This window comes from Canis lupus, chromosome 32 (genome assembly GCF_011100685.1).
Source record: "Canis lupus familiaris isolate Mischka breed German Shepherd chromosome 32, alternate assembly UU_Cfam_GSD_1.0, whole genome shotgun sequence".
NCBI lineage: Eukaryota > Metazoa > Chordata > Mammalia > Carnivora > Canidae > Canis > Canis lupus.
In genome coordinates this window covers 33,105,987-33,120,432 of record NC_049253.1, presented here as the reverse complement: position 1 = coordinate 33,120,432, position 14,446 = coordinate 33,105,987, and the positions used below count along the sequence as shown (strand labels likewise).

Below are 14,446 nucleotides of genomic sequence, written 5' to 3'. Positions count from 1 at the left end.
TGGCCAATAATCTTAGCCAGCAATATTCCATACGTCTCCTTTCCTATCCTCAGGCTCAGAAAGCAAACTTCTTAACATAATTCAGTCTTCAAGAGGGCACCATAGGTATTTTAGGCAAGATAAATCTTTACTTTCATGACTACTCTCTAGAGAGCAGGCTATTTTCTATCTATATATATTTTCAAAAAGCTCACAGGTGGCAGTGGGTAGTACTGCCCCTCAGTTGAGGACCATGGCTACAGTTTCCAATCCACTTTGATGTTATTTTTACTAAAAATGAATAAACTTGGGCCTCTGATTGCCATACTTCCAGGTACAATGATCAAGAAGTTATGAACTGATAAACCAGGCGATGAGACCCAAAGTATTATGTAATGACAAAACCAAAATGTCATTCCTCTGAAGCCCTGCTTAGGAAGCCAGGTCTTCCTCAAACTAGTGTCCTTGCACTGACTGTGCACATTTTCAAACTACAAGAGTGGAGTAATTTCCCAATTTTCAGGTAAAGTTTTACAATATACCCTCCCCAAAGTTATTCACAAAAAACAGATTTATTCCTCAACCAGCATCTCACCTCATAGCATTCACAGTAGTTTTTAAGACATCCTGATCGTTTGCAATTACATCCTTTGCTGTGACGTCGATCTGATTCTCCCTCCTTTCCTTTCCCTATCTTAGGCTTAAAAGCTTCTGGATTTCTGTCAAGGCATGCCTATCAAAACAGATCACATATCAACTCAAGTTCAATCAGTACATTAAACATTGCAAATGGAATTAATAGACATTGTAAAACAACAGAGTTCTACAATAATCAGGTGAAACTGGAAATTTTTGTCAGTTAAATAAAGTAAAAACAATCACCTTTATTGCTTTTTGCCTTTCATTTTCATGTTCCAAATTATTATAACAATTAGTGCAATTGCAGTTGTTGCAAAATTCACCATTTGCAAAGCAATCACAGTATCTGGAATATAAAAATCAGTGCAAGTCACATCAAAAAGTCATTGTTAAACAAAATGAGAAATTATCTGATTAAAAACATTATATATGCAGTAAAACATTTTATTTTTATTTTTTTTAAAGATTTTATTTATTTATTCATGAGAGACAGAGAGAGAGGCAGAGACACAGGCAGAGGGAGAAGCGGGCTCCACGGAGGGAGCCCAATGTGGGACTCATCTGGGGACCCCAGGATCACACCCTGGACCACCCAGGAGTCCCCAGTAAAGCATTTTAGAATGTACTCGGAGCCACCTAGTTCTAGAGTTAATATATATTGACTGTCAACCATGTGATCAGACTCAAAATTAAAGTCACTAGCTCCTAGAATTTTGGTTTAGAAACTTAGTTCCAGGAGTAGCTATTGTCAACACAAAAGAAATGTGATTTTTATATGATCTTAAAGTGAGTTATTTCAAAATCATAAAAAGGAAAAACATGGGTTATATTCTTGTAGTGGAATCGCCTCACTTGAACCACAGTCGTGCCTCTTGGGATTCTAAACCCCTTATTTGACCAATGCTTTTCACTTAACGGTTTCATGCCAAATCTCTTAGCTTAGAATAAGCAAATTAATCATACAACAATTTTAAAAGCTCCTCAGAGGGATCCCTGGGTGGCGCTGCGGTTTGGCGCCTGCCTTTGGCCCAGGGCTCGATCCTGGAGACCCGGGATCGAATCCCACATCGGGCTCCCGGTGCATGGAGCCTGCTTCTCCCTCTGCCTGTGTCTCTGCCTCTCTCTCTCTCTCTCTCTGTGACTGTCATGAATAAATAAATAAAATCTTTAAAAAAAAAAAAAAATAAAAGCTCCTCAGAGTACCACCTGATTTAGGAAACCAAATATAAAGGTCATAGCTAAGATCAAATTTATTATTATTAAAGACAGGAACTAGGTCTGTCTCATGCTGTTGTGTCCCTAAACCCCTCTTCTAGTGACTCATCTATGATAAAGACTATAAAATTACTTCTTTCTGAATGAATGAAAGAGTAGTTTTAAACCGTCATAATTGTGTTCAGACATTCATGTGCATGTTTATCTAAATTACTTAGACTTTATTAAACTGGTCTGTTAAGACTTTTTAGTTAACTGCATTTGCTTTTATAAGCATTTCCAAGTATATGAAATAAGAAAAAGTAGCAAAAAGACTTACAATTTCAAACACAGCGATTTTGTACAATTACAGGGCTTTCTGGGTCGACTAGCAGACTCTGATGGGATTATGCTATACAGATACAAAAAAAAAGATATACATTTTAATTAATTAAAGATAACTTAAAAATTACAAAAGTCTCTGTAAATTTCTTCTAAAATAAAGCTTTAACACATGCATGCATCTCTAATAAAAGTTTGCTATGTTGTTCACTTCACATCAAGTTCAAAAGCAAGTTGTAACATGAAAAGAGGGGTAAGAGAGCCAAGGCAGGGATTTTTTTTTCAATATTTTATTTATTTATTTATGGACAGAGAGCTAGAGAGAGCACAAGCAAGGGAAGCATCAGGCAGAGGGAGAGGGAGAAGCAGACTCTCTGGTGAGCAGGGAGCCCAATGTGGTGCTCAATCCCAAGACCCCAGGGATCATGCCCTGAGTCAAAGGTAGATGCTCAGCCGGCTGAACCACCTAGGTGCCCCTCAAGATAGGGATTTTTTTAAAAAGGAAGTTATCACTGACGAACATTCCACAAAAGATATTTTTTCTTCTAAGAGAACTAAAGCTGAAATCTGCTCAAAACTTTTGGGATTCAGTTACAAAAGGTAGTGAGGAAAAAGGGGTTCTGGGGTTGGAATTGGAGAGAGGAAGACTGGTTCTAAGCATTGCTTCTAAACCAATACTGCAAAGGAAGCTATTCACAGATTTAAAAACAGACTAACAACAACAACAAAAAAAGGCAAGGACCTAACATAACAATTTAAAAACTAGTTAATATCATTTTAAAAAATATATTCAGGATGAGACAGAGAAGAAAGAGACAGAATATGTGGCAAAACTGATGAATCTAAATAAAAGAAATTTGGGGATTGACTGCTCCTGTAACTTTTCCTTAAAATAACGAGTTCTATAGAGGGATGCTCACATGGCTTTGTGGAAAAAAATATCATATAAATGTATTTTGAAATATGTATTATTTAATGCTGCATTTAATCTGATCTAACAATTTAACTTACATATTTTCAAAATACTCACCCGTTGAATGGAAGCCTTGCCTGGGTCTGGATACCAGGTGTTCCAGTAAAGTTAGAGTTGCTTGCTATAGACACATATGAAGACTGCTGTAGCTACATATAAAAAAAGATAATTTTAGACCATATTTACAAAAATGCCCAATACTCTCAGATGTAATAATGGTCAGTAAGAAACACAAATTCATCTACTAAAATAGGAAAAATAGTATGGAGAATTTCATAGACACAGCGTGTCATGAAGTTCTTCTAAAGACCCAAAAACTAATACTAGAGGTGAAAACAATGTGAACATTTTAAAGCACTACATGGTACAAATATAAGAAATTTTTCATAGAGGAGTAAGCATATCAGGATTAGGAAATTCTAGATGAATGCTCCAAAAGTACACACATTAACTTATATTGGCTAGAAAAATGCAATGTATCTACCTGTAAATAAAATAGGTACTATGCTGATCATTCATCCCATTACAATTTATAGAAAATGAGAATTACATGGGCAAAATTTTCTATTTTACATTGATTTGTACACAGGAAAAAAAGAGATGATAAAAATACTGAACACTTATTTTCTAATCAGTAGCCACATTAAACATACTCCAAAGTACGTTTCATTAAAGTACTCAGGTTTCTCTTTCTCCCTCTTATAATCTGAGGAGATCGATTCAACAGTTTAGAACATGGTGCTACTTTGCTGGATTCTTATGTGAAAAAGAAAATTTCTATCTGCTTCCTAGAAGCAGCACTCCTAACCCTCACCAGCCAGTTGGATGATACATGGCTTTGACTCTAAAGATGACCAGATGAGTGTGTCTGGATAGGTCACTTAAAATGTGACACCTAGTAATGCATCTTATAGTCCACTTTCCAGGAGCAAGTCAGTGGCATCCTCCTCATATGTGAGGAAGAGTTGGATCACAGTCACAGCGCTCTCCAAATGCACTTGTATTCTGCTGACTTTCATTTCAACATCTCCCCCTTCTCTCTATATAGTCCTGTCCTCTCACCAAACTGATCTCAGTTTTCAAGTGTCTGACTTGCATATGTGACTTCTGCTGATATTTCAAATGCTAGGGATACATAAAAATAAATTCAGAAGTTTCTGTTAGCATCTTAAGATTTTGGAGATAGCCATTCTCATACTGAGTAAGATGTTTTTCAGTAGTTTTCAGAATGTTACAGGGCTATACATCTTAGACTAAATTATCCTTTTTGAAATGCAATGGCTCAATTTTTTTCCTCATACCTGAGTAACATACTGAGCTGGAAGCACTGCATAACCCACATTCCCTGTTCCCGGAGCTGGGGCCAGCACAGTGCCTGGTGGCAGGTTAGTGAGGTTTGGCTGGATCTGTGGCAGTGGTGTAGCAGGCATGATGAGCCGCTGTTGTGGCTGGCTGGTGGTAACTATTTGTGAAGTGGGATTGATGGGTTTGGGAACAACCTTAAAAAAAAAAAAAGTATACCCATGATTACAAAAATACATTTTACAGCTTCTCCATTCAGTATAAATCTCTCTTACGTGAATCTTAACTTTCAATTTTAAAAGTGAATTGTCTGTCTGGGAGATGCTGAAGAAAAAAATTCTGTGTCACTCACCTGTTTGACAGTCTGCGCTGAGACGAGTGGAACTGACATCCGCACTGGAGTGGTATTAACCACCACTGGCTTTGCTTTTTAAAAAAAGGGAGGAAAGGACAATTTATTTACAGGAAATAGTCCTTGAAACATTGAAGATACTTAGTTCTCTCAAGATATCCTCAAAGAGCTTAAAGAATTCCATTTGTTTCCAATTTGGAGCAATCTTTAATCAGGATAGTCACCTGTTAACATTCCTTAACCCATCTACCAGGAAACTTATGGCTACAGTAGCAGCTATAGTTTATCTGCTTTACAACAGAACATTTGTCATTTAAGACAGTCTACTGAAAACACTTCTATCTGTATTCAGATGACTTAACATTCCCTACGAAATCTAGTCAGTTGAAACGTCCTTTAAATAAAAAAAAACCTGCCATTCAGGAGCTTGAGTAACAATACTGTTCTATACTCTAATTGCCATGTTTGTATTAAAACCAGAGAAAATATCATTCTTGTATAATTCATTATTTACAGAGTACCTACTAAAAGGCAGCCTAGCGTGAGGGTAAAGAATATGGTCTCATAGGTCATAACACCCTGGAGACTCAAATCCCAATCCTTCTGCTTTCTAACTCTCTTTGCCTGTATCCTCATCTATAACATGGGGCTAGTACCTCCCTTACAGGGTATAAGGATTAAATATGTTAATCCATGAAAATTTATTAGAACAGCATCAAACAAAGAGTAAGTGCCCAATAAATGTTAGTTGCCATTAATGTATTGTTATTACGACCATTATAACTATGCAAATGGCATCGTGGACTATGTTCCAGAGAAACTAGAGTACAAGACACTTGCTCAAAGAGATTAAACTCAAGTAAAGCATATTAGACAAATACCAAATAAAATAAATACGGTTAAAACAGAGAAAGCGCTTTAGAGTCCAAGGGAGATAGAACGTATGTGTGATTGGCAGAGGATGGGAATACGAAAGGATGCATGAAGGGCACTGTGTATGAGATGGGTTGTGATCAATGGTCAGGTTGAGGAGAGGGCACACAGACTGGAGCAGGACATTCCAGGCAGAAGCAGGAAAAGTGGAGGCCCGATGCCGGAAAATAGCAAAGCACTTCACAAAATGGTGGTGAACAGATCAGATTAGTTGGAACCTAGGGTTAAATTAGGCAAGCACAAGTCTTGAATGTCAGGGTAGAAATGTATATATTTAATCTCTATTCGGGGTGGTGGTGGGGTATATCCACTTTATTTTAAAAATTTTTATTTAAATGCAATTAAATAACATTTAATGTATCATTGGCTTCAGAGGTAGAGGCCAGTGATTCATCAGTCTTCTAATCAGTATTTTTAAATTCAGTGGGCAGTGAGAAGTTTCTGAGGATTTCGAAGTACAGAAATATTACTGGACTGGCACAAAGAGAAACTATTTGGCAGCAGTGTGTAAGACAGGATGGAGTTTCATGAAACAAGGAAAATTAGAAGAGTATCTGAAGTGAGGATCTACCTGAGGTGACAGACAGGAGAGCGCAGTTGCAAGAGACAGGGTGGAGGTGAAAGGAATGTGAACTGCCAAGTGGATGGCAAGAAACTGCATGTGTTAAGGGGAGAATACATAAGTGAGCGTTAAGCTTCAAGTGACCAGGAAAACGACCGCTACCAGAACTAAAACCTCGAGAATGAGCTGATTTGAAGGGAAGATGAACCCGCCATAGAGAAAAGCTATGGTGAAATTCAGGAGAGACTGGCACTAGGCCTGTAAGTTTGGAGCACAGGTAGTACAATTTTTAATACCGTCTACTGCCATTTACAAAATCTAACAAAGGGATTTAAAAAAGACAGGAAGGATATCCCTTCCGGTTTTATTTATGCAAAAAGACCTAGAGCCTGGTCTGAAAGAGAGAGGTTGAGATAATGGGATCTATACTGGTCCCTGAACAATAAAAGAAAAAGAACAGACTTCCTTAAATAAAAATGCTTGGGAGACTTGATGGCTAAAGACACAAAGTTGAGCATCCTGGAAGAACATGTGACAGCATTCTGAACTAAAAGGGAGCGGGGGGGCCCCCCCCCTGCAGCAAGGGGACAGAAGGGGAAGGGGGAAATGGGATACCTCCAGAAGGTGCTCTAGTGCTGATGACCGCACCTCGCTCAATACACTAAAAATCACTGAACTGTATGCTTAACAAGGGTAAATTTTTATAGTAGACACGAATTGCATCTCAATAAGATGGTTATACAAAAAGAGTATAGGACCATGAATTACAGGAGCAGTGACATCTGATACCTGATTTAAAATTATTTGCTGTTCTGATTCTCTTCATTTGCTGTAGCTTTAGTCCTAATAACCACTGTAGACTGGTCTCAGCAATACTAAAAAGAATTAAAAGGTGAACTGAAAGGAATGAAAAGCCTTAATTCCTGCTTGGAACACAGAAGAGTAGACCCCCTACAGCACTTGCTCCTTGGAGAGGAGATGTTGCTCATCACTCCAGGAGCACACTGAGCAGCAGTTCTGAAGTGGCCCTAACAACCAGAAAGTAAGAACTTCCTGGTGGTCTCTGCAACAATGGGAAGGAGTGTGTGGCCTGCCCTCAGTCACATCAAGGGACAGAAGAACAGATGATTTCTATTTGGATAATAAAGAAAGGGTAACTGTCTCCATGTTGTGGGCAAGCTAGAGAATTTGGGAACTCTAGGTTTACATTAGCTTGACATCTGTGTGCTGAGTTTTCACTATAACCTAGGAAATAAAATATAAAATGAAGTGGTCAGAAAAGAGAACACTACAAATTACCTATGGAAAGGGGGACATATTGGTATTACTCAACTATATCAACAGTCTGTATTTCTCCTTCTTAACTTTTGAGCATAGTCCCACATTACTATTACTGCCATTTTCACAGAAACTGGAACAATCTTTTCTTTTTTGGTCTTTAACAGAAATTCTGAATAAACCTTTGAGAACAGCCTCCTTCCAAATTTTAGAAAACCACACATGCAAGTGTTTAAGGCTTTTTAATTTCTTAAATTGACTTCCTCACCAAGATGGCAGGAGATTACATTCTAAAGAGATTAACCATGAATTCTTCTGGATTTTTACTGTGCTGCTATTTAGCCAGCAGTTAACATGGTGGAGCCTGTGGATACTGGCTTTGAACAGTTTGGTGGGAAATGTACAAGATGAGCTCAACTCCCTTTGGCATAAGGAAATCCCTTATTGGAAATTAAGCCCTTAGAAAGACATATTAACACATTTGATGGACTAGAGCAATAATTTTCGTGTTGTCTCTAATAAAAATTACAAATTTATTATTCCTGTGAAATAATGTATATTATGTATTCCTAGGTCTCTTATGGGATAGGAGAGCAAAAAGAGAAAAATATGGGCATAAGGGCAATCACATGGGTGGTTGTGCATGTGAGTGGGGAGAGGGTACATATAGGGAGAACCAAAGAAGCTGAGAGACAGAGATGACAGGGAGGGAAAGTTGAAGGTAGAAAGCAAAAGAAAAAAAAGTAGCAGGGAAAAAGAGGGAGGTGTGTGTGTGTGTGTGTGTGTGTGTGTGTGTGTGTGAGGAAGTTCTAGGAGGCAAAGAGAACAGAGCTATAGAGAGAGACAAAAAGATATAAACTTGGAAAAGAAGGTACCTATAAATACACTAGAATTATGAAATGTTCAACCTATTCCTCCACTCTTCCTGGATCTTCAGGGTCTTTTCTACTTGTACCAAAGGCTTCTTATTGACAATTAGTGTTAACATTACACTGGAAATGGATCTCACCATAGGGTACACACAAGACCATATACACATTAAATCCAACCAACTGTATCTAATGACTCCTATCATTCTGACTATCTAAGTAAACCACACTTGCAGCACCTCTTTTAGTACCCTGCTAAGTTTAAGTATTGAGAGAATATCACACCTGGTTCCTTTAGCAATAAGCAACTTTCATCTTCCTTTCATTAAGGACATCAAAATAAAAGATTTTCTTCCAAAATCAGTTTAAAGAGGATTACAAAATATAAATACTTGATGGGTCCAATTTTAATAGAATATATACTAAAATATTGTGTCCTCCACGTATCCTTTAGTTTATCCCATCAGTAATTTAAAAAATAGTTTTCTCTTCCAGTTTCCCTCAGGTGAACTAGCTATCAGCAATATATAGCTCCAACCCTCTTATCCCTTAATAAAAATGAAAGAGCAAACAAGTGGTCTTTAATTCTTTTATTTACATCCAGTAAATAATAAATCATTTACTTGCCATCAACTGCTTTTTGACATCAATGGTATATGAAGTAGTCTTCTAAGACAAAAAATTAGGCCCTAAAATATAAACTGCCCTGATCCTTTCACAGCGTTCAATTTCTAACAAGTAGATAAACATGAAGAGTGGTTGTGTGTGTGTCTGTGTATATGTATCAGGTGACAGGATGGTTTAAACAGAAATAGAAAATGGAAGGTCTACAAACAGGAATATTCTCCAGGAAAAGCAGAACTATGCAAAATAAGAGAACATTTTAATTGCTTTTTATTAGCAATTACAGATTCAAAATAAATAAAGGATGAAAGTGGTATCAAGTTCTTATTATTTATACCTTGCCTACTAGTCATTTCAATTGATTTCAATTGATTCAGTTGGTAGTCCCCTACCAAGCAGCTTCACAGTTTAGAAAATTAGGTAATTTGGCTTCATCTAAATTTGTCCCACTAGCAGAAATGGTAGGCTTATAAACCAGCAATATAATGGCTACCCACAAATTGATGAATAATTCCAATGGTCTGGTAGTACAGGACACTGTGCACTTCTAGCAGAGTGAAATACTCTATATACAACTATGATTCTATTTCACTGTTTTCTACAACAGTTGCTGATTCATACTCTCAACTGAAATGCCATACATAGTAGGATTTCAGCAAGAAAAGGATCAATGTTCTTTAATAATGTTCAAAGAATTAATTACTGCTTTTAAGAAACGGTTACTAACCTTGCTGGAGAGGTTGAGTGTTTGTACTGGGATTCTGACTAACTGGCTGGGTTGAGCTACTGGCTGTTGTGGCAGTGACAAGTCGGACATAATGAAACTTGCTTCCAGGCACTTGAATCTGCTGGACATTGGGAGCAGTTGCCAGAGGAATAATTGTCTTAAACTGTGACGTGCTCACGCCTCCAACAGTGATGGTCTGCACAGCTGATTTCACTGCCTATTAAACAATACAACATGGCTATCATTAATCTGGGATTTAACTTTCCTACCCTTTTAACTTATAACAATTGCTCAAGTAAAAATGTATGTTCCTGTATTTCATCAAAAGCTGTTGCAAGGAACAACCTGTTCAAAGAGAAATGAAAAGAATAGTAATGAATACAGAGGTGAAACCAAAATTAATTTCTACCTTCCATCTCTAGTAGTTACTTCCTTGAGAATCCAGGTCAGATGACTTGCTATGAAGAAATTATTACTTAAATTATAAGAACTTACTCAATTTTGTTAATATTTATGAGAAAAGAATTATTTTAAAACTCCCAGAATTAAGCCTCATATTCAACATAGAGAAGATGCAGACACTTGTCCTTATTGCTACGCACCAAATTAACTAGGACAAATTTCATTTCTACACGTTCTAAAAAAGAAAAAAACCCAAAGAAAAGCCATCTTATACCCTCATTAAGTCTAGTCAATTCAATTGTTTCCACAGATACAAATGTACCCAATAACATATGGGTAAAGGGCCAAACTTGGTCCAAAATTATCCCAGTTTTGGTTGTCTAGGGAAACTGATTTTGAGAGATTCAAACTTGAGTCGATATAATCATTTTAATGATTTTTAATCTCTTCCCTTGTTCTGATAAACAGCAATGGGACTTCCCAAAAAGCTAAATGAAACATCAGGGGCAGAACAGAAGTCTTCTAAGATGTCTTCAGTTGACATTTAACCAATATACAACAGACTCTTCTACAAAGCAAAGATCCAGACCAGATTCTCAATCAGTTCTACAGTATTATTTTATGAAGAATTATATCCCCACCTATCTTCCAAAGAGCCCTCATGCTAAAAGACAATTGACATGATGGAGGAAATCCATATTACGTATATAATTTATGAAAGAATAGTTAAGAATTTGAACATTTTCATAAAAGCTCAGGAAAAAAAAGAGAAGAATGTCTTTTAGTGTGGAAATTCTACAGGCAATAGTCAAAGGAGATTACTGCAGCATAAAACGATTCATGTGTTATCACCGGGCAGAGGCACCACAAAGCAGATTTATAACAAAGGGAAGAGACAACAGCCAAACAGTCAGTGGATTAAATGAATATAGAAGAAAAGGATAAAATGTGTACATATGTTAGCTACTGAAAAATAAAGCAAGCATGAGACAAATATATACAGTGATGTAAGAGACCTAGCCCTTCCTATATCAGCTCAAAATGGAAAAAAATACTATCTTAAAACAAGGTGCCTCAAGCACAGTAAATTTATTGGGTCCTTAATATGTATGAAGAACAGTGCTTTTAAAACTCTAAATAAGATTATCTGATTTAAATCTAGCAGCCACATTATGAGTTAGGTAGAGCATGGCACTAGTACAGGAGCTGGTTTAAGTTTGCAGAGCCTATCTTTTTTTCCGACTCTTTCAATTTTTCTGCATCCTAAGCTTCAAGCTACAGCTCTTACAAGATATATATAATTGGGTCTTTAAAACAAAAATCAGACTTGACTGTATTTTTAAATCAGTATATGTCTGCTTACATCTAACATAGTTACTTAAAGATCTGGATTTAAATCCACCATTGTACTGTTTCCTATTTGAACCACTTACCCTGTTCTGTTCCTTTTTTCTTATTCTTTCTTTTGGGTTAAATATTTATTTCACTATCCCTCCCCATATTAGCTTTTTATTTATACATTATGTTACTAATCTTTTACTGGTCACTCTAGAGATTACAATGTACAATATAGGAATTAAATTAGTACTTTACATATCACCCAGGAAATGAAAGAACCATAAAACACTAACACCTTTTACTATTGCCCCATCTTTGTGCTACTGTTAAGTATTCTAATTCTATACATAATGCTAATGTCCTCAAAACATTCATTTACATATTATTGAAAATTTGCCCTTTCTGTCCTTCCTGTATCTTCCTGCTTCAAAGCATGATTTTTAGGATCATTTTCCTTCTGCCTAAAGAACTCAGTTGAGGATTTCCTTACGTGTGGAACTGCTAATGAAGAATTCTCTTCATTTTGTTTCCCCAAAAATGTCTAGTCTTTTAAGTTTCCAGTTTGAAAACAGTCATCTGATTCTTTTTTTTTTTCAACTGAGGCATACTTGATACACAATGTTACACTAACTTCCAGTTCATCGGATTCCTTCTTCAAAGTTTCGAACTCTGCTGAAATTCTTCATCTTGTTAAATAAATTTCTGAATATATTAATCTTAGTTATTTTAAGTCTAAGTCTGATAACTCCATTACCTATATTTCTTTGTTTTGAATAATTAGGTCTGGTTGCCTGGTGTGCCTGATGATTTCTGACTCAACACCAGACATTGTTTATAAAAACTTAAGCATAATTTGAGGCTCTGAATGATGTCATATTTCTCCAGAGGTAATTCACTTTGGCTTCTGGCAGACAGTTAAAAGTAGAGACAGATTATCCTAAACCAATCAAACTGGAGCTGGCTTGAAGCAGAGCCTCAGTATTCCAGAAGCCTTGTCTACTTCTGCTTTACTCTCACCCCATATAGTGACACCAATTAAGAACTGGCTTCCTCCTCCTTGTTGGGCCTGAATCTAATTTTTTTTTTTTTCATGAGATCTGTAAGACAGCTCCACTCAGCAACTTAAGACTTTTTTTTTTTAAATTTTTATTTATTTATGATAGTCACAGAGAGAGAGAGAGAGAGAGAGAGAGAGGCAGAGACATAGGCAGAGGGAGAAGCAGGCTCCATGCACCGGGAGCCCGACGTGGGATTCGATCCCGGGTCTCCAGGATCGCACCCTGGGCCAAAGGCAGGCGCCAAACCGCTGCGCCACCCAGGGATCCCAACTTAGCCTTTCTATAGCCACTTTCTGCTCCTCACCTCAGTCTCTCAGCCACAATTACAAATCAAGAAATGCCCTAAGGAGAAGATGCAACAGTGAACATGGGGCTGACTTCTCTAGGCTTCTCTTCACTTCATGAATATGGCTTCTGGTGTCTGGTCTGCAACAAGCTCATTCTGTATAGCCAAAAACAGAAAATAGCAATAGCCAGGGTTTTAACCTAAGCTACAACATTCCTAGTTGCGTGACTGTGCAAGCAACTAAACTCTGTGCCTAAGTTTTCTCATCTGAAAATGTGAAAAGAATACCTTTCTTACAGGATTGTTACAAGAATTAAATGAGTTAGATTATATGAAGTACAAATAATAATGTCATATATTACAATGCTCAATGTCTGTTGCTGTTTGTATCATCATTATGCCCATTACAGATGGGAGAAACTAGTTTCTTAGTTAAGGTCACAAAGCTAAAAAGTAGCAGAGCCAGGATTTGAACCAGTCCCAACTCTAAACTCCATTCTTTTAACTAGGACATCATAACCCCTTCAGCTGTCCATGCTTAATGAATAGTTATTAAATGACTAAATAAAAGTAAATAGTATCCAGTCCTCAAGAACTCTGTTAACTAAAGTTGCGCATTTGTCCCTAAGAAACACTGAAAGTATTTTTTTCATCAGTATGCTGAATATAAGTATAAACATATTTTTAAATGTTTTTAAAACAATTTTAGACTCAAAGTTACAAAACAGAGTTCCTATGCACACTTTCCCCAATAGAGTAAAATCTTACATAACCACAGAACACTATCAAAACAGGAAATTGGCACAATACTATTAACTAAACTACAAAACAGAACTTATTCAGATCTCCCCAGTTTTTATACAAGTTTTCATACAATTATCAAGATACAAAATTGTTCCATCACCACAAAGAAGCTCTCTAGCACCACCCTTTATAGTTATACCCTCCCTACCAACCCTAACTCTTGACAACCACTGACTAACCTGCATTTTCCCAACACCTGAAATACTATACAGTTACTATTTTTGCAAAAGACAGAGGCATTGGAATATACTTAATTTACTTGAGAATTCACAAGTTGGTTCCCTTCCTTGAAGTACAGTGGTCTGATAAACCACCTGTGAATGCCTCTTTGAATATACCACATTACCAGAAAAAGTTAATATTCATTCAATAAAAATCTTCAGGTATCTCTTGGGAAGCCTGGGTAGTTCAGTCAGGTAAACATCTGACTTTTGATTTCAGCTCACATCATGATCTCAGCGTTGTGAGATCCCATGGGGCTCCATGCTGGCTGTGGAGCCTGCTTGGGATTCTCTCTCTCCCTCTCCCTCAAGCAACCCCTCCTCACCCTGCCCTGCCCTGTGCATGAATGCTCTCTCAAAAATAAAAAATAATAATAAAATATTTTTTTAATTAAAAAAATTCAGGTATCTCTATTTTCTGATTAACATCCTTAACACCTGGGTTAGGATCCCTGGGTGGCACAGCGGTTTAGCGCCTGCCTTTGGCCCAGGGCGCGATCCTGGAGACCCGGGATCGAATCCCACGTCGGGCTGCCGGTGCATGGAGCCTGCTTCTCCCTCTG

The 14,446-nt window shown here is 37.2% G+C and overlaps 1 protein-coding gene across 6 annotated transcripts in view; it reads right to left on the bottom strand.

Annotated features, from left to right (window-relative positions):
• The window catches only part of LIN54 (lin-54 DREAM MuvB core complex component), a 66,027-nt gene that overhangs the window by 9,293 nt on the left and 42,288 nt on the right, over window positions 1-14,446 (bottom strand). For all 6 annotated transcript variants that reach the window (XM_038582264.1, XM_038582267.1, XM_038582263.1 and 3 more), the window contains exons 5-11: window positions 9,775-9,991; window positions 4,782-4,855; window positions 4,429-4,626; window positions 3,185-3,276; window positions 2,153-2,224; window positions 862-964; window positions 575-712 (exon numbers count right to left, since the gene is read on the bottom strand). In XM_038582264.1, coding sequence (XP_038438192.1) covers window positions 575-712; window positions 862-964; window positions 2,153-2,224; window positions 3,185-3,276; window positions 4,429-4,626; window positions 4,782-4,855; window positions 9,775-9,991 — 894 coding nt within the window. The remainder of the gene's footprint in view (window positions 1-574; window positions 713-861; window positions 965-2,152; window positions 2,225-3,184; window positions 3,277-4,428; window positions 4,627-4,781; window positions 4,856-9,774; window positions 9,992-14,446) is intronic.